The sequence below is a fragment of the Phalangium opilio genome, unplaced genomic scaffold, assembly GCF_054372755.1.
Source record: "Phalangium opilio isolate 3A_F unplaced genomic scaffold, DU_Popi_V2 ptg000045l_1, whole genome shotgun sequence".
Taxonomy (NCBI): domain Eukaryota; kingdom Metazoa; phylum Arthropoda; class Arachnida; order Opiliones; family Phalangiidae; genus Phalangium; species Phalangium opilio.
The window spans coordinates 680,935-707,042 of NW_028324168.1; the positions used below are offsets into that span (position 1 = coordinate 680,935).

The following is a 26,108-nucleotide window of genomic DNA, read 5'->3' on the forward strand; positions in this document are numbered from 1 at the left end:
TTTTAAAGATGGGAGAAAAATATTGCTCTTGAGCTTCCCATTAGAAACCTTTGGGGCATATTTCAAAATAACATGATTGAAAAATTAAATAAACTAACCTACTTTCAAGATTATAATCCTATCCCATGGGGGTACATTCAATACGTAGAAAGATGGGGGGACCCATATAAAATATTATTTTAAATAACTTAATAAAATCCACAGACATATTACCTTCTTAAAACGAAGTCTATTCTTAAGGAAAATATTTAGACCTATTTTTCCATCCTTAAGCCTATTTTTTCTTAAAGATGTTACGCCCGTTTTCCTCTAAACCTTGTAACGTATCTTTTTATACCTTTGAGTAAACATCTAATCTGTGTTGTTGTCGGGGCTATTAAAGCCCGAGCTCTATACACTATTAGCCATAGCCCTCTTTTTTTCCCTGTAACCCTCCTCTATCTTAACTCAATTTTATTATAAGAAAGGACGTAAATTTTATCTACTCTTAAAGGACGTATCACCTTCAAAGGTCAGTATGCGCGGAACGATACGATACACTAAATCCCATAGAGAAAAACGTAGTTCTTAAGAATGACGTCCGACGTCAGCACGACGTTGCTATTACGCAAAAACACAACTTAGAGGAGTAAGAAACGATTAACCTTATATAAAAAAACCCACGGTTTTTATAGGTATTTTGTTTCGCCGAAAAAGGATTATTAAGGCTAACTTTCTAAAGGTTTCATAGAGGGGTTCCTCACTACTGATTAAAAACACCAATAGTTTGATTAAAGCTCAAAAATATCTGTTATCTTTCAATGATCAATTATAATTCATTTGTTTTAATTAATGAGGGATTAAAAAAGGTTGAGAAAAAAATGTTTAATCAAGGAGTACCTCACTACTGATTATAAACACCAATAGTTTGATTCATGCTCAAAAATATCTGATATAGTTCAATGATTATTTATAATTAATTTGTTTCATATAATATGACTGATTAAAAAGGCTGATTGAAAATTCACAATATCCCCCCACCTAAGTGTAAATCACTAACATAATTATTACAATTTTGAACTGTTTCCTAAGCCTTGGCTCTTATAATATTCAAACATTTACGCTAACCATTATATACGATCCAATTTGAACGCGGGTTTCTTGGAAAACAATAAAACAAGATGGCGTCGTCGCTTGGAATGAAAGGCTGATTTGGGGCGTTAGGGGGTTGGGTAAGAGAGCTCTAACGGATTAAGAGAGTCGTAAAGCGAGGACTTCATTCCATCCTGTAAGAATCCCTCCTCCGTGATAAAAAGAATAGACTCGCAAAGGCCGAGTGAGATTGCCAGGGTACATCATAGCTAAGGAGAAAACCAAGGCCTTGGCCAACGGTTGGGGTCAAACGAAAGCTCTTAAAAAGTGACCGTAAAAAAAGTGGGAGGGAGAGAGAGAGAGAGAGCAGAGAGATAAACCCCCGGCCTAGCTGCGTTTTTCGAACTTTTATACCATTTTAGTCATTTCTTTTATGGTCAAGCCAGCCCGTCCCCCATCTTTCCTCTAGTTCTCCAGCATCCTCTCTGAGTGCTCTTGGACTTCCTGCTTCTAACAATCCCGCGCGACACACGGGAGAGATATACGACAGACAACGTAACCCCTCCCCCTCCTCTCCCTCCTTAGCCGCCATATGTCCCAGCTGCTTTCGCTTTGCCTTTTAACAACTTTAAGGGAAGAAATTTAGGACAATTTCCCTCCACCCCCACCCCCGACGAAAAGACGTGACATAAATAATTAAAAAAGTTTGCAAAGATATATATGTTTTAGTAGCTTATATTCTTAAACTAAATAATTTAATTTTTAAGTATTTAAATATTAATAATACGCCCTAAAAGCTTTTTTTCCTACTATCACAGTAGATTTACTACTATTTAAAGTATATTTCTAACTATTTACAGTATATTTCCCTATTATTTACAGTTGATGTCCTACTATTGTGGTATATTTCCTATAATTTACAGTTGATGTCCTACTATTATGGTACATTTTCTACTATCTACAGAAGATATCTTACTATTAAGTATATTTCCTACTATTTACACAATATTTCCCACACATTACAGTATATTTCATATACTATTAAAAGTTAATGTCCTACTATCACAGTAGATTTCCTTCTGCAGCATACAATAGAATTTAACATATAGGTCTACCGTTAAAGTAGGTCAGAACTTTCGTGACTTCTGGTACTACAATAAGAGCTCTGTCGACATTTTATAGTCGAGAAAAACACTAAATTCCCGCAGCTCCTAGACACACAAAAATCTAAAATATATTCTAGAATCGCTAGCTGCGTGAGTTTCGAGTAAGTTTACATGACAGGGACCCTAAATTTCCAAATATCTTTCACAGAATTCCACAAAAAAAACCAAGCGCGCCAAAGGTTTGGTATTGTTAACAAAACATTTGGCGGGAAAACACTCTAATTTATTTGTTTTTCTGGCTCAAAACCAAAAAGGCTCGGCATTTCGTAAAAAAAGAGAAATAGCGCGCGCTATTGACGTCATCAAATGGTTGGTTGTTTGGTACAAGTGGCTCATTCATACCCAAACCAATCTAACCTGACAGTATTACCAAAGATAAGGGGGATGATTTCACCTTACATTACTTAATGCAAAGTAACATTGGCTAAGCCTATTTCTATTCTGCGGGATGTCTCGCGCGTGAAGTTTCGCTCGCGCTAGTTTTAAGGTTGAAACGAATTCAATCGTGGAAGTCACTAGAGATTAGGGTACGGCGAAGCGATACATCGTGTAATAATTTGCCTGGAGATAAATGACATTAGGTTAGGGTCTCGTTAGGCTTAGCAATTATTTTTATACACGATGCGGAGAAACTTCTCCTATACCGTTTTCGTAACTAATTATTTTAGCTCGTAATAAAACAAGGTGTACCATATATTTGGGAATGTTTCCCCGTTAACACCTGTGGTTAAGATCTTAGTTCCCGTTGGTTTACGATCTCTGTCACTCAATTAGTTGCCCGCGAACTAAGCGGAATCTTCCCAGCAGCGTGTCTTTTCCCATCCCCCCATCTATTATCAACTCTAAGCCTTGGCCCTTTCGGCTTAGGCTCTAACTTTCCCAATAAACGTCGAACCGTCCAGAAGCGAGCATCCAGAATACTTTAAGGCGAGCTTGTGTTCACGCGATGACGAGCAAAATACTATATACATTTCTTTCTCTACGTTAAACCCGATGACTAAAGCAATAAGCTTGTTATTGTATATCCCCCCCCACTCCCGTGTTCGTTAAGCCTAATCTTGCAAATTTAAAATTTCTTCCACGAACTGGTTTTCGCTAAGCCTACCTTTAACTTAGGCCTTGGACTCTAGGAAAAAAGGGTTTTACTTTTATCCATCAGTAGCTAGCTAGCTATCTCGGCAACCGGTAGTCTGTACATTAAATATTCGTGGGGCAATCTCCCCCGACACTATAAGGCTTGAGGGGGTTCTAAGCCCCTTAAGAAAGGGAAGACATAATGCCCCGGATTTGATTCTCTTTGGTCTTATAGCTAGGACTTGGCTATACATATCATTTATTCTATTCAACAAGCCAATAAGCCTCGGCTTCAAACATTAAGCGCAATTTTATTTATTTTAGATAAAACCGTTGCCATAGCAACGTTAGAAGTTCATGAATGAACGTGAAATATTAATAAGTCGCTAGTAAAGTGGGTTTTATTTAAGTTTGTAACTCTTATTTATGAAGCTTAGGAGTTTATTTATTAACATTCTTGTTACGCCTCGAGTCTTTTTTCTGGTGCATTTTTGCTTTCTGAATTCAAATGGACATCATCGCTTTATTAGGTCAAGGGTTACTGAAGAAAAAAGTTATATATCAAACTGATTTTTCTTTTTTAGGGGGTCCTTGAAAACTCAAGAGTATAATCGGCTTAGTGCCTTTTCGTAAACACTAGTATTACTATATTTTTTGGGGGGTATTTATCCCCCCCCCTGTTTCTCGCCATTAAAGATTAAGGTTTCGTGCGTGGTCAAACACAGTCTTCCAATGTTGACCTATATATTTTTCAACAAAATGTGATAATATTTGGGCTTTATAGAAAAATTGAAATAAAATTAATAACAGTGCCCTTCAAAAATTCGCCCAAGGTTTTTCCCACGAGGTCATAGGTTAAAACTGATGACATCACGTGAAACTAGACATTCCATAGAGTAATTTCTCCAATTATCACGGCAATATCTACAGCCTTTGAAATTAAACCGGGCTAATACGCAAGTTCCAAGAATTAATTTCTTAATTTCGTTTAATAATGCAGAATGTAGAGCATAATTAGGCTAATTAAATTTAATCACGTGCTTTATAAGTCCCCTTCTCCGGTTCCTAACATAGTTTTGGGCATTTAGAGACGAAGGTAGGGGGTAAGTCTTATAATATGTTCACGAGAAGCCCTGTATTTTGACTATACACTAATTTTAAAGGGGATAGGGGGACAGGAAGAGTTACGTTGAATTTCGGATATTCGATAATTAGATTTAAACGTATTAAGCGTAATTTAATGTAGTAACTTGCCCGATTTTCCACCAGGAAATTATAGCGTATAATATTGGCTTTATATTCAAAACCAAAAGTAAATAAAACAGAAATTATATCGCGTTAATTCATCTCTTGAACACTACAGAAACACGAGACAAAAATATTTTGTCAAACTGCTAAGCCTAGTTTGAAAATTTAGGCTTAACACTGTCTCAGTGAAGCCGGAAAGGTTGCGATGCAATTACGTTACAAGTTTCAAAGATAGAGATAATTAATAATAACTTTGACCATATTTACTTCTGGAGCAGGTTGGGGGCCCATCAATGCATTTACGAGTGTTTGGATTCAATAACTAGTGTTTCCTATAAACCCGACGCTTAGTAAGGCCCCCCACCACCATAATGGGCGCGTGTTTCAATACACGCCAAGGCTTAACGCTTATGAGGTGAAATCAGCTATACTAGTTAACGTGTAATCGTCTGGACAGACACGCGATGCTATTATAGATCATAGGCACATAATATTCGTGATTTTATTAACTATATACACTGGTTATAATAAAAAATAAAATGAAATAAATAATTCTAGCTTGGCAATTTATTGTTAAGTGCATGCATGCGACTTCACAAAACTATACAGCTTTAATTCTAATAATTTTCGCTATAATTCATAACCCCCTTAAGCCTTGGCTGGCTTATTTGAAAAGGAAAAGAAAAAAAGACGGTAGAGGTTTAAAATGATAGGATATCAGCTCAGGCTGAAATTCAGGCTCGCATTCAGCGCCTTAGGTCGAACGGAAAAGCCGTTTTTGAGGAGGAAATCACTAGGCTATCATTTTTAAAGGCCACTTCAAAATGTCACCCCGGGTTTTTCCGGGGTGGGGTCGGTGCCTGGTTGGTGCCATACCCATACTATGCCAGGACGGGACGGGATGGGCAAAAGCGGAGTGAGTTAGAAATGGAGTCGAAAATTTGCTTTTAACAAATGCTCGCTGCATGCCCCGGCTCCCTTCAAGAAGTTTTAGCAAGGTTTTATACAAGTTAACAAATCATGGGTTGAAAAGCTGCGCGTCGAGAACCAAAGAACATTCACTCGTGAAGGTAGTTTCGATGGAGGAATGGGAAGTATACAGGGTGTTTCTCATAAGTCAGCATGCATAAATTAAGGGGGATGTTCTTTTGGGTTCAAGACTTTGAGTTGAAAATGTAACTTCTATCTCCATTTTGATAGCCATAAGGGACACTGTTTTGATATAAATTACCATAAGAATATACTGCAATCTGGAGAAATAGTATTATTCATGTTTTGGTAATTATATCATGAATAGAGACAGGATAAATTAAACAGTTAAATTAGTCCATGAATCATAACTAATTCACTTAAATTACCCCAAGAATAGACAGTAATTTTAAAACCTATTTTCCATTAAAAATTTTTAGGTACTTGTTATATTATGTAAAAATATATATCCAAGCTTTCAAAAACGTACTACTCCATCATTGGCTATTACAATAGTGGAAAGAAACCTATTTAAAACTGGTTTTTATACGGATTTAAGTTCCTTTTAGCAACATCTCTCAACCAGTATCTTTTAAAGAACGAAACGATAGAGAGAGAGAGAGAGAGAGAGAGAGAGAGAGAGAGAGAAATAAACCCAGTATAGTTTCAAAGGTTGAATTATTCTTTCGTCCGCAGTTTCCCTCCCCTCTTGAGCTTCCCCGTGAGAATAAGAATGGAAAGACAAAGGCTTAACGTACGTGGTGGAAGATGCTGGGGAATGCGTTCGCGAGGGATGATGGGAAAAAGAACTATACAACTATATAGGAGGGAGCATGTCACCCCATTATCGTAAATTTGTTCAGATTGGTTTATGGGACCCGAAAACCCTTCCACCTTCGCAATAAAAACGTTAAAAAGAAGATTACAGTTATTTCTAAGTCGTATACGACGAGTACGATTCCACTCCCCCCCCCGCTCTCTGTACCGCCGCTAGGAATGATGGGAAGCTTTTACATCTGGTATATTCGATATATTTTAAAGGCTGCTGGATTATTTGCTATACGTACGGGTAAATTGGTGCATCACGTGACAGGGTGCATCAGTAACTCGAGGGAATAGATACTACAGAAATTTGAAGAATGGACAACCATAAATTCATCCATATACTTATTGGGTCTACCTCTACCAAAAGGAAACTTTTAACAAATCAAGTTTTACTGGGAAACACGTATTTGATAACTTATTGTTGTTATGTAACTCACGCTTATACTTCATAAGTTTACGATGATAGTTATTTCGAAAAGAAAAAGTTTGTTAAAATCGATGGGCATTATATGGGTAACGATTCCTTATTGGCTTTGAAATCCTCACTGGGGGCCTAAATGGTGGTGAACAAAACTAGTAGTGAAATATAATACAACAAGAAATAAACTCTAGAGATGCTATAGCAATTTCTCTGTAGAATTGCCACCAATATATAAAAAAGCAGTTCAATGGATACAGAGAAAGAAAGAAAAAAAAAGTATCTCATCCAAAAATTGGAAATTCAATTCCCAAGTGGCCTATCCCTCTTTTGGGTGACGGGTGGGTTTGAACCCCTACACCCCCACTATTGTATAGGTATCCTAGTGCTTCATTCCTTCATTTTGGGGAGGGAAACCCCGTTTTCCAAAGGAGTTGGTCAGCTATACCCCCCCCCCAACACATCGGTTCTATAGTTATATTCGCGAGCAGCAGATAAAAAAAACCGGGGTGTTTTTTATGGTATAGACTAATAAAAAAAAAGAGATCAATTTCGATTTGTAGCCAACTAACTCTCTTTCAACTTGTTGTTTGGGATATATATATGGTACAAGTTGGCCGTACTGTAGATAAAGGATCGCTCATTTTTCCCCTCGGTAAAAATACGAGCCTCTAATATGGATTCTATGGAAAGGAAAATCCATTTAGGACTTTGTTGATTTGTTGAAAAGATTTCGGGAAACTGCAACTTTATAAATGACCCCTATTTATACCGTTTTATACTCTGATATATACTACATTTCCCTTCTATTTATTATATAACGTATTTTGTATTCTTTGAGTACCTTAGAGAACTTAACTCCCAGTACTCCGAAATAAATTATTAAATTTAGTAAACTGGAATTTTATTTTAAATTAAATTTAAATTCGTGATAGTATTAGTATTAATATTTAAAAACAAATTATTTATTAACTACCCTAAAATAAGCCTCGACGGAAAGCATACCTACAGGCTGAAACCTCTCCATGTTAATCCCCATAGCCCCTGTAGAAATGTTTACTCTGCCGCACTGCAATGATGGCGGAAAAGCCACAGGCTGAAGCCTCTGTATGTTATATCCCATAGCCCCTGTAGAAATGTTTAACCCGCGGCACACCAGTTACTAATTTATTTTTTCTTTCACTAATTAAAAAATATACAGGGACAAAAGGTACCTGTACCACCATAATACCAAAAATAACTTTTTTTTTAGTCAAGCCACGGTATAGAAATTGGACCCACCAAGGCTTAATAGATATGGCGACTAAAAAAAATAGAGATTCCATTTTGAGCTAGAGTACCATGGAACCACTTTTCCATTGAAAAAGACTGATAAAAAATAGACGGGGGTACCCAATGGGGACCATGCCATCTCAAAAACAGGCCCTCTTTTCAAAAGAACGCGAAATTGAGAGCAAATTGGCATGGTGCGCTCTCACTGCGGAATGGCGGGAAAAGAACCTAGTATTGGCGGGAGAGAAGAAAAAGAAGCGCGCGGAATATTGGCGGGAAAAATATATATATATATATATAAGAAGGAAGCTCGTGCAGGAATATTGGCGGGAAAAAAAAAGGAAAGAAAGCGCGTGCAGTTGCATTACGAGAGGGGAACGAACTGCATCCTTAGAGGCAGCGGAATAAGATGAAAGAGGGTAGTAGTCTCTCTTTGTATCCGTATGGTTCTTTGCTAGATATAGTTGGCTACAAGGATTTTTTTAAAAAGAATTCACAGAATGAAAAAGAAAAAAAAATACTTGTATTAGAAAGATTCTTCAGTGTTCACTTCAAAGTCAATACGAAAGATGCTGGAAGAAAGAGTATGGGTTGATTGGCTAAATGCGAATTCCGAGATACCAGAGTAAAAGTGAAAGAAATTAAAACAAAATTAATTAATTAATAAAGTCTAATTTGGGATAATTAAAAATACCATATTTCTAAGTCTAAATTAAAGTCTTTCACTAAGGCTAATTTTTATCCTTTAAAAATCACATTAAACTTCATAAGGTTTCAATTAAATTCTAGATTTAAATATAATCTTTACTGGGAAAATTAAAATTACTCCTGAATCCGTGTTTATTTCCAGAATGGCGAATCCTTTCATATTTTTTTCTCTCAGCACTTGGGCTTATTTTTTATTTTCTTTTTGGAAAAATTCGAAGGTGGGGGGCGAAAATGGAGCAAAGCTTTATAATAAAAGGAGATAAAATGCAGACCCCTTTTGCTCGCTCCGAGGCAAATAAGGAACCAAATAATAAGTATAAATACATTTCCTTTGAAGGAAAAAACCCCTGAAAATTCCCTTGAAATTTTTAACACGCGCAATCGAAGTCTTTAAAAAAAAAAATACGGAAATCCCTCGTAAATCGCAATCGCCAAGTCCCCAGGGGATTAAAAATATGACGTCATTGTCCCGCCTATATCTATTCACAATGGTTTAAAATTGTAACTTCCCCGCCAATTACTTTTACAATATCCAAATAAGCCTAACTCCCCTAACGTTTGATACTATAGTTGCTAAAAGTTTACAACCTTAACAAATCTTTCTAAAACAAAAAAATAAAGCTAAATTGGCGTCAATTATGGATGGCGTAGAAGAAACGGGGGCATTACCCCCCTGACAATTTTCCTCCCTGCATTCTTTTATCCATCTCTCCATCAGAAGCGAAGCCCTCGGCGTTGAGAGTCTGGGGCCCCAACGGGGGATACTCGGGGCTCCTTTGGGCACGAAGCGAGGAGGGGTGGAGATTATTGACACGCTGTCAACGTGTCACTCCGCAGCTATACAGGCTTCGAATGGGTGGGCGTGGATTGGCGCCCCCCATACCATTTTACCCCTCAGCCTCTTACAATCCCTATTGCTCTTGGGCTTCCTGATGGATAAAAGAGGCAAGGAATGATGGAAAAATTAATCTATATATCTAGACGGAGGTCGAGACCCCCGAGATGCGAGTAGGAGGGGGCTTATACCCCCTTGGTAGAATGGAGGACGTTATTGGTTGGGGTCTAATACTCTAGCTTCGACACAAGTTCTGGCTTTACTAAGATGGAAAGCTTTTTATAATAGGCAGATATCACTAAACTATACCGTTACTTTCTTGTTTGTACAACAGATAATACTAAGGCGTAAGGATACCCAACGTTAAATTTCGTAGAGAAAAATATTCCTGGGGTTACAATAGGTACCTATAAGATTTGATAAAAATAAAACGTTCAAAGCATAGTTGGTAAAATACTCCTAGAATCTTAACTCGAAAACAGTGTCCCTTAGGGCAAACAAAATGGAGATTTAAGTTACTAAATTTTCGACTCAAAATCGTGCATGCACCCAAAGAACACCCTCCCCCTTAATTTATGGCAGACTTATCATAAACACCTTAGGTCTATATATTTTACTTTTGTATTTATCTAGCCTCGTTTCCCTATCCCTTATGGGGGTATATAAGATCCGTGTCTTTCGATACTGCATTTCAAAACTTGAGTATATACCGTAATATATTTTTCCAGATTTACAATTTAATCCTCTAGAGGCGGAACAAATAGGCCTAGGCAACATTGATTTTTTTGTTGGTAAAATAAGAATTTCAGTTCGGATTTCGGCAGCGAGAAAACACGAAGGTTCTACATATATATATAGATAGAAAAGTATAAAATCCAATTTCTTGCTTAAAGTATAAAACACATTGAACGTCTAAGAAAATTCCAAGGAATATATTATTCCTTTGAACATCATCGTTTTGCCTATAATATTATAAACCTGTAAGTCTAGACAGACTTCAAACGTCTCGCCTTCAATCAATAGAAAAATATACATTTTATAAGGAATATAGTAAAGCTCAATTTTCTCCAGTCATCTATTCAAAATAACCTGAAGTATTTAGTACCGTTGGAAAGGAGAGAAATAGGGCTATAACATACTCAAAGGACTTCCACGTATGTCGTATAGAATCAGAGTTAAAAGGTGTTGAGTAAACAAGAGTTAAAAGGTGTTGAGTAAACAAGAGTTAAAAGGTGTTGAGTAAACAAGAGTTAAAAGGTGTTGAGTAAACAAGCCTATGCTAATCCTATGGAGAGGATGTCTAGGAACATTCTTCTTAATTACTCGGCCACTGATTATTGTAACTCCAAGTAATTAGTACCATCATAAAGGGCAGAAATAGGGCTATGACATACTCAAAGGACTTCCCTGCATCTCTTATAGAACCAGAGTTAAAAGTTGTTGTAAAAACAAGCCAATGTTAATCCTATGGAAAGGACGTTCACGAACATTTTGCTAAAATCCTCGAGCTCTAATTACCGTAACCCCCAAATATTAGTGTCGTGGGAAAGTTGAAAAATAGGACTATAACATACTCAAAGGACGTCGTTGTTTCTCTTATAGAACCAATGTGAGATTTCACTTACAAAAGCGCAGATAGCGATTACCATCATTTTTCATAATTGAAAGAAAAAAATAAACAAAATAAAGTAAAATAATTTATGAAATGTAAACCAAAGAAACGAATGAAGTTTGAGCACTGAGCCAAACAAGGCGTATAACGTCAAATAATTATCTTTTCATCACTGGGTGGGGGTACAGAAAGGGTGGGGGGCTTGAGCCCCTTTTAAAAACAAAAATATTAATGACGTCTACAACAATAGCAAAAGAGAGGCCGAGGGGGGGCAAGGGGGATTGAAAGCGATAAGTAATAAACGGAACAGAGCCTGCAGGGAGGCAGCCATTAAATTTAGGCTAAGGGGGGGGTCAAAGGAGGGGGGAAAGCCCCTTATCAGTAGCTAGCCAGAACCTGAATGCCGCTGCTTTAACCGTAACCGGGTAACCCTAAGGCTTTGGAAGGTTAAGGCTAACAAGGCTTTGAAAAATCCATAAAAGGTATACTGGCAGTTTAACTACGCGGTTAATTTCTTGAATATTAAATTTATTTTTATTGAAAAGAATTAATCGGAAGCAATTATTTACTTATGGAACCAAGGCTTATTTAAAATTACAGTATCAATCATACATTTATGGATAGTTTAATTAAAGTTAAATAATAAACGAATTAATCCAATTAAACTGGTTGATACCGACTTCCCGGAATATTTTAGCCTATATTGTAATAATTTAGGCCTATTTCAAACGATATTAATTAGTCTTTGCAGCTAATTTAACAATTAATTATAAATAAACTTATACTTTAAACGATATTAATTAGTCTGTGTAACTAATTAAACAATTAATAATAAACGAACTTCATTAATTACTGCATTAAAATGCGGATAATATTATTCCCTCGAATTGCTTTGGTCTACTACGTAATAATTTCTAAAGTTTGTCTTAGCACCGTTTGAAAGACAGACAGTGCGCGGTGAGAAATTTTCATTATAAATTGGCAAAGTTCGGTTCCGTCGATATTAAAAGGAGGGGCCCTTGATTAAAATTAGAAAAGCTATAGGGGGAGTTTAGACTCAGGACATGTTTACGTTTACCAACCACCACCATCTCTAGAATAGCTTTTAAAACGGGGTCAAAGATCATGGCAGAAATTCTAAAATCCACCATCCATGCCGCAGTTCTTGGGACTGGGTTCTTCCAAAATATACATGCAGGGTATAAGGAAGTTTGCTGGGGGTTTTCGAGGGTAAATATACTGGGGGGTTCACCCCCACCCCATTTTGGCATGGTATAATTCTGGGGGGAAGTATGGAAGAAAGAGACTCGAAAGTGAACTGAAGGACTGACTGGGATTGGAGGACGGAGCTAGCCTTGGTGGTTTTGAAACGCTATCTGTTTGACCCATTTCTCGGGCGAACGCGATGGCTGGGTCAACCCGCGCCAAATCTATAAGTTCATGGCCCCCTTTTAGCGGGATCGGACCGAGAGTCCCAAGACAAAATGCCATGATGTATTTTGTAAAAGTTTGCTAAAGGATATCCAGTTAAGCGAGTCAGAAGTAAATGAATCGGAAGAAAATTTTAGCGAAATACATAAAATATGGCCACTGATCGAAACCAAAAATTATAAACCTTGGTTTATACATCGTGTTTTTGAAATTTCTGTCAGCAATTTCAGAAACACCCTGTATTTTCAGTAAAAGACCTAAAATTAAAACATATACTTACTATACACTGTTTTCAGACTAGGAGGATTGATACCATTTACACCAGGAGGCCAATCTACTTGGCGGACAAACAACAATACCAAGTAGCCTCGACTCCTGTATGTAAATGGTATAAATCCCCCTAGTCTGAAAACTATGTATAGTAAAGTGTAAGTTATTTATTTAAAAGGGACAACGCGAATGTTGAGTGCTTGCTGGACTTCTCAATCTCTTTTAGCGGGAAAACCGTCCAATGACCCCTAAGGGCTATTTAGAATACGTCAGAGAGAACCTTTTAAAAAGGAAAAGAAAAAAAAAAGATAGGGCAATCTTTGAACTGAAATGGGTATACGAGCATTGGTTCTCTGGCATTTAGATATATCCGTGACAAAACTGTTTTTCTATATACGATATCCCGAACGTAAAGTGCCCCCGGATCCTATATAGATGCCCCACTATCTCGTGGGAGAGAGAGAGAGAGAGAGTAGCCATATCCCTCCCGAGTATGGGATATCATTGAAGAGAAAACTTTCGGTGGGCCGGGATAGGAAATAGCGAATGTAGGTCTCTTAATGGAGGTTCTGAATTATGCATAGATTGGAGAATAACTTATCCCCGGTCGCGAGACCGTTACCCGAATATCTAATAGCTTAAACGCCACGGGCGCCACGCGCACCGCTCAAAGTCCGTCCGTCCTTACCCCGTTCTCCCCATCCCCCCCAAGCCAACACATACATCTAGTGTACATACATCTAGGGTTAGAAGTCAATATAGATATATAATACCGAAAGCCCTTAGCGCGAGCAACCAAGGAGTGTGTATAGTCTGGGCCTGGCTCGTGCACAGAGCAAGGAGTGGTTACGATATTCCGATTCAAGCATACATAGTTTACACTAAAGGGGGTTTTTGCCGTTCCCCCCAGTGTTACCAGGCCATTTGATTCACAAGGGGCCTGAAAACCCTATGACACTGAAATTTAAGCTGAGAGAGAGGTTGCCGTTCAGTAATTTGTGATAACACCTCCTGGAGGTTGGTTTGGTAACTGAATAAAACAGAACTACAATAAGCGAAAACTGTAGACCCGTTGTTCAAAACATCCGAACATATTTCAAAACTGGGTTGTTTAAATTCACTTTAATTATTAGAATTAGGCCAGAAGTATGTAATACATCTCTTCGAGAGAAGTGTACTGCACAAAGCGGCGTGGTAATTGTAACACGATCCTTCCCAACATTTGGAGAGTTCAAGGTTACTAAACCGAATCACAATCACATACGCGATAAATAGTTCCCTCATCATTACTCTATTAGAGCTGCTTAACTATTTTCCATGACGCATGCGCTAGTGAATTTTTGTCCCACGTCAAGACAATCAAGGTTTGTGGGTTAATTTCTGAGAATTTAGTAAATACCAAACAGTTATAGAATAAAATTCACCCTAGCACGGTACGATGCCCATCTGAAGTTTGATGAGCGGGAGAGCAAAGCAAAAGGGTATTAATATACATTGACCACGCTGTATCCTACGTATTTCGCCTTGGGTTTAACGGTCTATCCACGGAAACGACTTTTCGAGTCGAGAGTCGGATAAGTAAACATGGAAAAATTAATAGGGGAGGGGGTGGAAACGCCCACGCGGGCGCTTGCTTAACCAAACCTCAGTACCCCCACCCCAAAACACATAGTAGCATGTAGAAATAGACCATGGCAAGAATATTTGTTAAACTTTCAACATAATTAAGCCTCTGAATCATAATTATAATTATAAATCTCAAATATTATTAATTTTAATATTTGAAAAGGTCAAACAAACCTTTTCTTCAAGCAGAAGCTCATGGAATATACATGGATATTTTCTTTTTATCTCGTGTAAGATTTCCCCACATAATAGGAGAGGGGGGGCGTTACCCCCTTATTTCCTGCCCCCTCCCCCAACTCCCCGGGTCTCCGTATCTTCAATTTTTTAAATAAAAAGGGGTCGAGGTATTCAGGCGCGAAGGGCTTATCTATTTGAAAAATGCGGAAACGCTGGCGCTATCGAACTAAAGGGGCTTCATCCCCCAACCCCCTCCTCCCCCCCCGCGAAATAATCGAAGCGAAGAAAGTGTGGACTGTGGAGGAACGTGAAGGGGGGGCATAGCCCCCTTCGAGAAAAATCTAAATAGAATAACTTTGAATAAACCTGTAATGTATTTTTTGGGGGGAATCTTTTATATGGATTCAATGGGGTTGCACCCCACAACCCCCACCCCTCCACTGGTACCGTGAATTTTATCATTCTTTCGTGAGAATACAGGGTGTTATAAAAAGGGTAATTATGGAAACTCAGTAGAATGTGATGGTTCTACGAGAAATATATTTTGAGTAGAAAATGTAATGTATTGTAAATTCTATGACATTGTTGCCCAGCTAGGGACACCACCTAAACCAGAAGTGATATCTAGTTTACTAGGGAGAAGGTATAAATTTGCCACATTTCCAGCTATATCTCCAGTCCAAACGTAGGTCCGGAGTTAATCTCCGCCCCTCGAAATTACAACCAGCATCTCATTGGTTCCTGAATACTCACGTCAGCGCGACGCGAATGACAAAAATTACGTATTTTCCGACTGAGGAGAGGCGAAATATCCCGGCCTCCTTTTACGTCCCCCCTTGTATTTTGAAAGGGGGACTGGGACTATGGCGCGCGAATACTCAGGCATCTTATAACTTCTCCTTAATAAACTAGATATCACTTCTTGCCCTAAACATGTTATGAATATTAGAGTATTTTACGGATGGCCCCTTAAATTTAAGAAATAAATTGAAAGACAATGATTGCTAATTTAATTAAGGGGTCATCCCTAAAACACTTTAAATCGTAACTTGTTTAGATTTTGTCCCATAATTGTGCAAAAATGATATAGAAATTACATTTTTGACTTTCATAACTGATTTCCCATAGAATTCCATTCCACTGTATGTACTTATAGGTACTATAATTAAATTACCCCTTTTGAAACACCCTGTAAAATTTCTTTAATTTAAAACCTATTCAAAGGAAAATATGAAGAAATTCATGAATCTTCTTTTTTTTTTGGTTATAAATTTATATATATATTTCGATTTCAAAATGTTTCAATCTGTTCACGTAAGATCAGTGAATACAATGAAGGTCGTATACGGTTATATAAAATCGCGTTTCTATTAAGGCTTAGCGCGTATTAATCATTATAAAGTGAACAGACGTTTGGGGCGAATGGATTGAGTGAAGAAATAACAACCAGCCAAAAAAAAAAAAAAGAATCTAAATTTGAAAAGGAGACCAACTATATATTTTGTGAGTCGTGCGTTTTGTCATTCCCATTTCGTTTTATATTTTGAAGAGAAGCCTATTTTCCCCAATCTTACTCTATAACTTTAAAAGAGACGTCGTATTCTAAGCCTTGGCCCGTATCACTCGCTTGTCATTGAGATTTGAATGAGAATGGCACATTGAAGTTTAAGCCGCCTATAAGATTCAATGACAGTTCAGTAAAAATTTCAAATTTGGAATGTTGGACGGACATCCAGAGTACAGACTCCCAACTTTGAAATGTGCATGGTAGCTTTTAAACTATTAGAGTGTGACAGTCCTAATTGTCCTCTGTCAAACGATGCTAATTACGTTGGTATATCTCAATTAGGTCTTGAGATAATCAACTTTTCAAAAAAAAAATAATAATAATAAAAATCTATTGACCTCCAGCCTTGAAAGGTCATAACCAGGTCAAATAAAAGATATGGAAAAATCCTTTTAGAGTATTATAGTCCTAATTGTCCTCTATCAAACGATGCTAATTACGTTGGTATATCTCAATTAGGTCTTGAGATAATCAACTTTGCAAAAACAAATTTATAAAAATCTCCATTGACCTCAAGCTTTGAAAGGTCAAATATAAAGATATGGTAAAATACATTCACGGTGTTATAGCCCTAATTATCCTCTATGTAACCATACTGATTACATAACCATATCTCAATTAGGTCTTGAGAAAATCCAATTTAAAAAAATATATAAAAATCTCCTTTGACCTTCAACTTTGAAAGGTCAAAATTAGGGATATGTTAAAATCCTTTTAAATTATGAAACCTCTAATTGCCCTCTATCTAACTGTATCAAAAACGTGGTCCCTAATGAATCAGAGCTCAAATAATCAAGGTTTAAAAAAATTATACCTGGCTATTTGAAATTGCTAAACAATACCTAGTCCCATATTTGGGGGGGGGGCATAGGAGCCCCTTACATAAGAGGGGGGGGCGGATTAAGAATTTGGGCCAATAAGTCGACGGGTAGGTCATTCATTAGAATAAACGTAAGACATAACGACAGACTGTATATATACATACAAGCCTTCTCCGGAAACCCGTCCAACCTAGAGTAATTTAGTTAAAATTTTAGCATAATCCTTATAAAGGGGGGGGGGGAAGTATATTTTGCCAACCATATCCACACGGTATTTCCCTGTAACTCTACATATATACATATATATACCCACACGTACAATATTTGCATTTGATGTATGACGCAATAAATTAGATCGCCGGGCTGTTTCCCTAATTCTAAAGTCAACCCCCAAAGGATGTTAATATATATAAGGGTCGGACGGACTAGGAGGGAAGCGCCCATTAACCCCCCCACCTATAAGAATACGCTCTCGAGATGAACTAAACTCGAGGCGCAAATGTGAAAGCATAGAGGATATACAGTACAGGAGTAGACACTTTAGCCTTTACCAGGGATAGATTTAATTTTAGAAGTAGGAATGGATAACAGAGTAATCCGGGTGCGCGTCAAAGTCCCGGACCCCCATCCCCGGGACGGAGGGGTATGAAAGAAGAGGCGGGTCATAGCGATAGAGGTAAAAAGGAATTACGTAATTTTCGCCGTCCCCGTCAGCAACGTCATAAAAATGTAGTTTAAGTGAGCCAATATGATAATTTAAACTTTTCGTTACGTGTTGGAGGGAGGGGCTGGGATATGAGTCGAAGTGAAGTAAATGCTAACCGTTCTCCATTCCTACTTCTAAAATTATTTCTATCCCTGCCTTTATCAATACATAAGGGAATATCAATCCAAATTTTTACTATTCATTTCCGGTTTTTTCCCCTTCTGTACAAGACATCATTATTGGTTGAAAAATGTCGTCTGCTTTACTGTATATCCTCTATGAAGGCGAAGTGTGAGTGATATTTAGATAAAGGTAACCAACCACGTGTCTCCCAAGAAACAGAGTGCCAGTAGTGCCTCCCTAAACTGGATACAACAACTCTCCACTCCTCTACTGTATATCCTCTATGGTCAAAAGGAAGTCAGTAGAGTTTAAAGTAAATTATACTGTTACCCTTCTCAAATACAATACTTGAATTGAATCTGAGACAGACAGAGAGGAGGGGGCGTTACGCATTACCAAGGATAACGAATTAGCCAAATCTATAACTCGTCCTCAGGAGTTTCGTTTCTCAAGATGGTCTAATATTCGTCTTAACTGACTGGATTCAACTTTCTCAAAAGCCGCTTGTTGTTTGCAGTCTATTTCCGCTTGGTTCGCTTGTCGGCAAACAGAACGGTTCCCAGTTTTACACCGATACTTTCTCGAACGGGCGCCGCGCGACACGAATTTTATCTTAAAATCACAACCTATCTTGTCGCTAGAATCGGTAAGACGCTTTACGTCATCCCTACCTTTGTGTTTAGTGTCAAGGGACGTTGTGGGAGACGGTTAAGCCTAAACTTATAAGCCTATTTTCTGTTCTCGCGCTCTCGAGGAGTGTCTTTACGTAGTTGTAGAGCGTGCTAGAAAGTGGATCCTCCTAGCGCTCTGTAAGTATAGCATTACGGAAAATGCGGGAAAAGTAAAGCGCGCCAAAAATTGTAGATCTCGCGCGAGTCTTCGATGTGACGGGGTCACGAGGCGTGAAGAGAACGTGATACGTTCAATATATTTTAAGTAATACAGGGGATATTAGGAGAAGGAGAAAACGAGGTAGATAAGCCGTATCTATTTCTAATTCTAAGGTTTCCTTGAAATTAAATAGGTTAAATTGAACACGAGTATTTATATCTTAGTTCCCGCTTACAATAAATAAATAAATATTTTCATTTCACTGTTTTACTGTAGCCCTAGAAGAAAAAAATAAGTAGACTTCTTGAGTCAACTTTGAAGAAACTTAATTTTGTTTCTTAATTAAAATTAAAACAGTGTCTAGACAACTGGGGACTATATAAATTCCTTGTCGCAAAAATTCTAATTTACCCCAAAAACAGGATGATAAATAATTTAGAAAGCAAACAGATATACAGGGTGTTTCTGATAAGTCTGCATGCATAAATTAAGGGGGATGTTCTTTGGGTGCACGATTTTGAGTTGAAAATGTAACTTCTATCTCCATTTTGATTGCCCTAAGGGACACCCTGTATATGAGAACGCAACAGTTAAATTCATATTTAAAAGCAAAGTTAGTCTATAAAGAAAACTATATAATTAACGTACAACATACATCAGGCTAGCAAACATAAAATTAAGGATATATAGCTTGGAGTTAAACAAAAACTTAATATTTTATAAACGCAGAGTTGGGAATTTGACTTAGTAATTTTACCAAAACATTAATTAATAATATATGATGTTTAAATAATTTAAATTTAAATTTAAGAAGATAAACTGCGGCAAAGTTGGAATAAAATACTCGTAATACGAATCGAGTAATGGCAGAGGAGCGTTATATCATATCTAAAGATAAAATGGGGGTGCTACTACTATGCAATATCTATAAAAAAAATTGGAAAAAATAAAATAGGCTTAGACATAAATTGCAGCAATTTTCACGATAGATTTGATTTAGAATTCGAAATTTAATCGTGTCATTCACGCGTGCATTCAATGGGATTCAGTCACCCGTAATAAAGTGTACTATTGACTTCATCTTTGCAGATCTACCATATTTCATCTTGAAAGTTACAAGGGGGGTATGAATAAAAAAGGGCCCTTTTCCTTCCTTGGAGGGAACCAATAGAAAGTCCTTCTTTATTTGCCCTATTTACTCCCAGTCACGATTGCGTCTCGCGTGAAAAAAGAAGTAGTCGATAACAAGCTGCAGTCGCGCGGCCCGGTTATAAGGTTCCAAATTGACTAGAGAAAGATGTCGGAAACTCAAAGCTCGATAGACCATTTCGATGAAAATTCGGAACGAGGTATGCCTTTATTCAAAGGGTTTATTTGAATCCAGGTCAGGGTTCGTACAACTATTGGAAAACCAATTTCCTCCTAAATTTTCAGGTTTTTCGAATATATTTCTATGATATTTCCAGGTGCAAGGGCACTTAGTAACCGCAGGAGTGGTTTTTATGGAGACATAACTACTGGATTGGTTTATTTTTAGTTGTAACGTGCTAAAGCCTCACATATTTCCAGGAGATTTCCCTGAATTTTACTAAAAATTATAAATTCCCCCGAGTTTTCCTTGATCTTTACCAAAAATTATAGATTCCCCGAGTTTTCCTTGAATTTTACTTAAAATTATAGATTTCCCCGAGTTTTCCAGGAATTTTAATAAAAATTATAAATTTCCCTGAATTTTCCTTGAATTTATGCTAAAAAATTCTAATTTAAAAGAGATATTCCGGAATTTTACTAAAAAATGATGAATTTCCCCGAGTTTTCCCTGAATTTTACTAAAAATTACAAATTTCCCCGAGTTTACCCTGAATTTTACTAAAAATTACAAATTTCCCTAAATTTTTACTAAAAATGATAAATTTCCCTAAATTTTTACTAAAAATGATAAATTTCCCTAAATTTTTACTAAAAATGATAAATTTCCCTAAATTTTTACTAAAAATGATAAATTTCCCTAAATTTTTACTAAAAATGATAAATTTCCCTAAATTTTTACTAAAAATGATAAATTTCCCTAAATTTTTACTAAAAATGATAAATTTCCCTAAATTTTTACTAAAAATGATAAATTTCCCTAAATTTTTACTAAAAATGATAAATTTCCCTAAATTTTTACTAAAAATGATAAATTTCCCTAAATTTTTACTAAAAATGATAAATTTCCCTAAATTTTTACTAAAAATGATAAATTTCCCTGAATTTTTACTAAAAATGATAAATTTCCCTGAATTTTTAGTCAACATTTTATTTGCCTGATATTTCCAGGTTTATATGAATCCTGAAAAAGCCTTAACAAACGCGGGAGAGATAGCAAGAAATACGCGCTGATAACTAAAATGGTCTATAGTACTAGCCATAGACCATTTCTATAAGTAACCTCTAAAGTACCCTTAATCAATAATACCGCATCCTCGATTCTAAAGTTATAACTATAGCCAGCGCTTTCCATTCTCCGAAAAGGTTCATATCACCGAATAAAAAAAAACATTTTATTCCAGCACAGCTCGCGCCATGAACTGCATAGACCATTTCAAGTAACCTCGAAAGTACCCTTAATTCAAAAACCCACGATATTTTTCAAAATATTCTATCAAAGCCAGGGAAATAACTGGCTCGAGCTTTTCATCCGAAAAGCTTCTTCATCGAATCATCTCGCGGTTTAAAAAAAAGTTCAGGCGGATGCACGCGCTACCAAAAAAAAAAAAAAAAAAGAATCTAAGATACTTGTAAAAGAGAGGTCATTCTCACCCTGGAGTAGTAGCTAGCTAGCCATCAATTGACTTTTCAACCAATAGGGAATCGAGAATGGTCCCTAGAGAGATGATGATAGCGGCTTAGCAGCCAAGAGATCGGTTCTGCTTAATTTAAAATGGACGCCTTTCCCGCAATTGTAAAGATAGTCGAGGGATAGGCTCCATCATTGAACGAAGAGTAACTCTACGAGGAAAACCAGTAGAAAAACTAACATCACTTTGAATCAGGATGAGTGCATGCCTTTCATCGTCTCTCTAGAAGTTCGTCAATTAAAATAATCCCTAGCCTGAATAAGGTCAGACATTAGGCTTAAATTGAGAGACAATTAATTAAAAATCTATTTTGAAATTCATCTTACAACAAAAATATAAATATTCCATTAAGTTTATATTAGCTAACGTTTCGAAGTTTCAAAAATGTAAGGTGCTAAGCCTAACGATATCCTTTGGTTGTAAATACTAGAAATTGTTCTTTTTTAATCGAAAGAGCGTATAAAACAATGAATATATCAATTGGAACTATGTTTTTATCTACAATATTAATGAAGATACACGCAATTGAGTTTCCATTAAGGATGGCACTACGCGTTGGGAGTACTCCTATTGGACAAACGAATCCGTCACGTGGTACTAGGCGTCCAATAAGCCTAACGCGTAGTGCCATCCATTACGGAAACTTAAATTGCCTGTATACCTTCTTTAATATTATAGATAGAAACATGGTTCCAATTTTGATATATTCATTATTTTATATGCTCCTTCGATTAAAAATAAAATAAAAAATCTACCCCCGGAGTCTCCTTTTACGTTTCTTAAATGTTTTCCATGTTCAATATAAATCAAGTAATATCACTCTCGATTTAACAAAAATAATATCATTAAGTGATGTACTTCTGAAACGAGTAAAAGGGGTTTCGAGGACTCTCAAGTTGGCAGTCGAATCTTCGATTTTAAAATGTTGGAAATTTAAGGGAAAAAAGGAGGGGTAGGATCTAGGAGAGAAATGCAATGAGAAGTAGCGCAACATATAGTCTAGAGCAATCTTTTTTAGCCCAACTTATTTCCGTTCCCTTCACTCCCTCGTAACCCATCGTATCGGCATCTTCCAAGAAAGAGAGAAGAAGACCACAATCCTTCTCTCTAAGCCTTTGTCGCCCACCCGGCAGTTCTCTCTCGCAGCTATATCACGTTTTAAGGGGTGGGGGTGTTGGGCCTTCGCCCTACCATCTTCCGATTTTTCTCGTCATCATCTAACTCATAGCCGACAAACAGAGTCTGCAAAAGCTCGCCCCACCCACCCAGCCCAACTGCCCACCCACCCACACTTTAAGATCAATATTAACAAGTAAAAAAGTGGGATCGGACCGGCTTGGGTGCCAGGCCAAAAAAAAAGCGTGGGGAAGGACATTTTGCGACAAGAGCTAAATTTAAAGCACAAAATTTTATTTCAGGAAGCCCAGCCCAAAATTTAAATTCCTTATAGGAAAAGTAGGATTTTTTTTCCTTCCGGAATTATAGGATTTTATAGGAGAAAAAAATGTGTTTTTATAGGAAAATATGGGACTAAAAATGTTACTCACGTATAATACTATTTTGGCTTAAACTACATGTAGAAAAATCTAAAATAAACAAATAACAAATTGGATTTTACTTTGAAAAGAGGAATGTAATTAAAATATAATATTTAAAAAATCCCGAGCAAATTCCGCAATTTCGGTGTCTAGTCAAATATGATCTCGATAAAAAGAGCTAAATTTTCATGAATTTAATGCTTAACTATTCGAAAACTTCGACTATAAGTCTCAAATATAAGTCTTTCACGAAATTATAACATAATATGGGATTTCATAGGAATTATAGGACCGCTGGGCTCCCTGTTATTTGGTTATACTGAATTACGTAGTGAAAACCTTGTACCCGAATGTAGAATATCAATTAAAAAATAAAATCCAAAAATATTCTGAGTGCCCAACCTACAGGGGTAAACCCAGTAATGTATTTCCTACGAGCCCCTGTAAAAATTCATCCCGCAGTACACCGGTGTATGAGATTTGGTTATGTTTTTATTCTTCAAATTCAGCTTTTGGTCTTAAAAATTTGCAATAAAGTGTCCTACCCCTTTTAGTTTAAAAAAAGAAGAAGTTGTGGCGCTCGCGCTCGAGTCTCGAGGATAAAATAGGCTTTCTAGAGCGACTATCTTTTCGTGTTACCGTTTTTGGGATTTTCGGTGTGAAAAGACTTTGGCGGGAAAAGTTGGCGGCGGAAAGAAGCTTTCCCGCCTTATTTGTCTGGGGATTTATATATATATAAATATAGACTTCTCTATTCTGTACATCTTGGGATTGGAGAATCACGAGACGTTGAAAACGATAAAGAAGCGCGATTACTGACATATTTATACCTATTTTTACTTAAAATCAGTAACGCTAAAGTCTGAGGCATTTTTGTAAGGGAATATAAATTGATCTATTAAATTAAGATTGAATATTATTCACATATATGTCAGGGCAAATTTGACGAAAATTGGAGTGATTACTCTATTGAAGGTCTTCTTTCACGTTTAACCTGATTTATTTTCCGTTATAAAATAACAAAAAATACCTCTTGCACCAATCTTACTACACATTGGAGCTTTTTCCCTGTTGATTAGCGTCCCCGCCAGATGTCGCTAGGGTAGTAACGCAAGCTATGGCGCGATTTTTCAAAAGTATACATTACGCAAAGCTTTAAAACGCCACGGTATAGGGAGCTTTCGGTTGGGGGAGGAGCTAAGATTGGTGAGATAATTTCCACGTCCATATTGTGGGTTGAATGCAAAAGTAAAACTGATACCCACCAATATGGCTGCCAGAATCTTGGTAAGACTTAGTAGGATGTGACGTACTACTGAAAGCTCTCTATTGCGTAGTAGAAGTAAGCTTTAGAAAAATCTTCAGAAAAATGCCAGGCCAAAAAAATAAATAAATAAATAAATAAATAACCAGACCGGATCTCTCAAATAAAACATAAGGAATTAAATAAAGAAATTCTGAACGAGAAAATTCATTCAAAAACTCACGAAATGGAAAAAAAAAATTAATCCCGGATAATACCCGACTCCATTATTTCAAATCTCGCGCAAAAAAATAATAAAAAAAACACGAGATTTTTTTTATAAGCTTCAAAAATTCCATTTCCTTTGACTAAAGAACAATACACAAAGTCGAATTACTTATTCTATGAGCTTAAAAAAAATTCAGTGAAAAACAAAAAACAAGCGAGCAAGTTTTGAGCAGCTATATAGCAATCTCTAGGGCCAGAATCCGAGTTAATTCCATCAAAGAGAAAATATATATATCTATATATACGAAAAATCTCACGGACCTTGGGGGAACTAACTCCATATAAATACAGCCCACTTCGCAAATTCGACAAAATATTCAAATAAAGGGGTGGAGGGGAGAGGGACGGCGGCAAGACAAAGGGCTGCCGCCGAATAAAAAACAACAAATCTCAACAGAGACGTACAGCCAGTCAGTTAAGCCTTAACCTGTTAAACTTAATTTAGTAAGCGTGGAAAAAAAAAGAGTTCGGTTAAGAGGGATGGGATAGTTTACAGTTTGAGGCATATAATTCTTTGCGATTTTCTAGTGTTATTGAAACATTTTTTTCTATGTTTAAAATTTCATTAGTTTATAAGAAAATAAAAATACCTCTGATAATACGAGTGTGACACAAGCATTCTGACATATTCTCGAAAAAAATAAAGGTTCAGGTAACATAACATTATACCTTAAAAGAATGGCCTTTTTTCTAAATGAAAATAGAAGGAAAATATTAAAAAATAAATAAATGATCTCAATGGTAATTATTTTGAAATTCGAGATCATTATTTTTATAATATTTTCCCTTTTCTATTTCGAAAAAGGCCATTCGTTTTAGGTATAATTTCAATTTTTAGAACCAAGTAGTGATATCTAGTTTACTAGGGAGAAGGTATAAATTCGTTCATCCACATTTCCAGCTTTATCTCCAGTCCAAACGTAGGTCCGGAGTTAATCCCCGCCTCCAAATTAAAACCAGCATCTCATTGGTTATTGAAAACTCACGTCAGCGCGACGCGAATGACGAAAATTACAGTCATATTTTCCAACTGAGGAGAGGCGAAATAGCCCGGCCTCCTTTTACGTCCCCCCCCTAGTATTTTGAAAGGGGGACTGTGACTTAGGCATCTTATACCTTCTCCCTAATAAACTAGATATCATTTCTTGGTAGAACCAAAATCTTTTCCTTTAAACAGGTAAAGTTACCGACCCCTCCCTCGTCCCCTCCTAAAACATTAAACAAAATAAACCCAGGGTTCTTCAGACAGTTCCTTTTCTCGAATCGCGAATAACTAGAATCCTATACGCGTTAAATTATAGTCCCTTAACACCCACAACAATTTTTGTGTTTTAAAGAAACCCCAACCCCACTCACTCTCTTGTCTCTAAATGCAGATATTTTCCAATATCTTATTTTTCCTTTTGGCTCTCTCGCGCTCCCTATGAAAAAGGCTGGAAAGAAGAACTT

At 36.8% G+C, this 26,108-nt stretch overlaps 1 protein-coding gene across 3 annotated transcripts in view; it reads left to right on the forward strand.

Annotated features, from left to right (window-relative positions):
* Positions 1–26,108, forward strand: part of Nlg3 (Neuroligin 3) — a 94,794-nt gene that overhangs the window by 27,642 nt on the left and 41,044 nt on the right. The window contains exon 1 of one of the 3 annotated variants that reach the window (XM_089837597.1): positions 19,891–20,099. The exons of the other annotated variants lie outside the window; for them this stretch is intronic. Within the exon in view, the coding sequence (XP_089693723.1) occupies positions 20,048–20,099 (52 nt within the window). The 5' untranslated portion in view covers positions 19,891–20,047. Of the gene's footprint in view, positions 1–19,890; positions 20,100–26,108 lie in introns of those variants that run through there. 3 annotated transcript variants of the gene reach the window in all.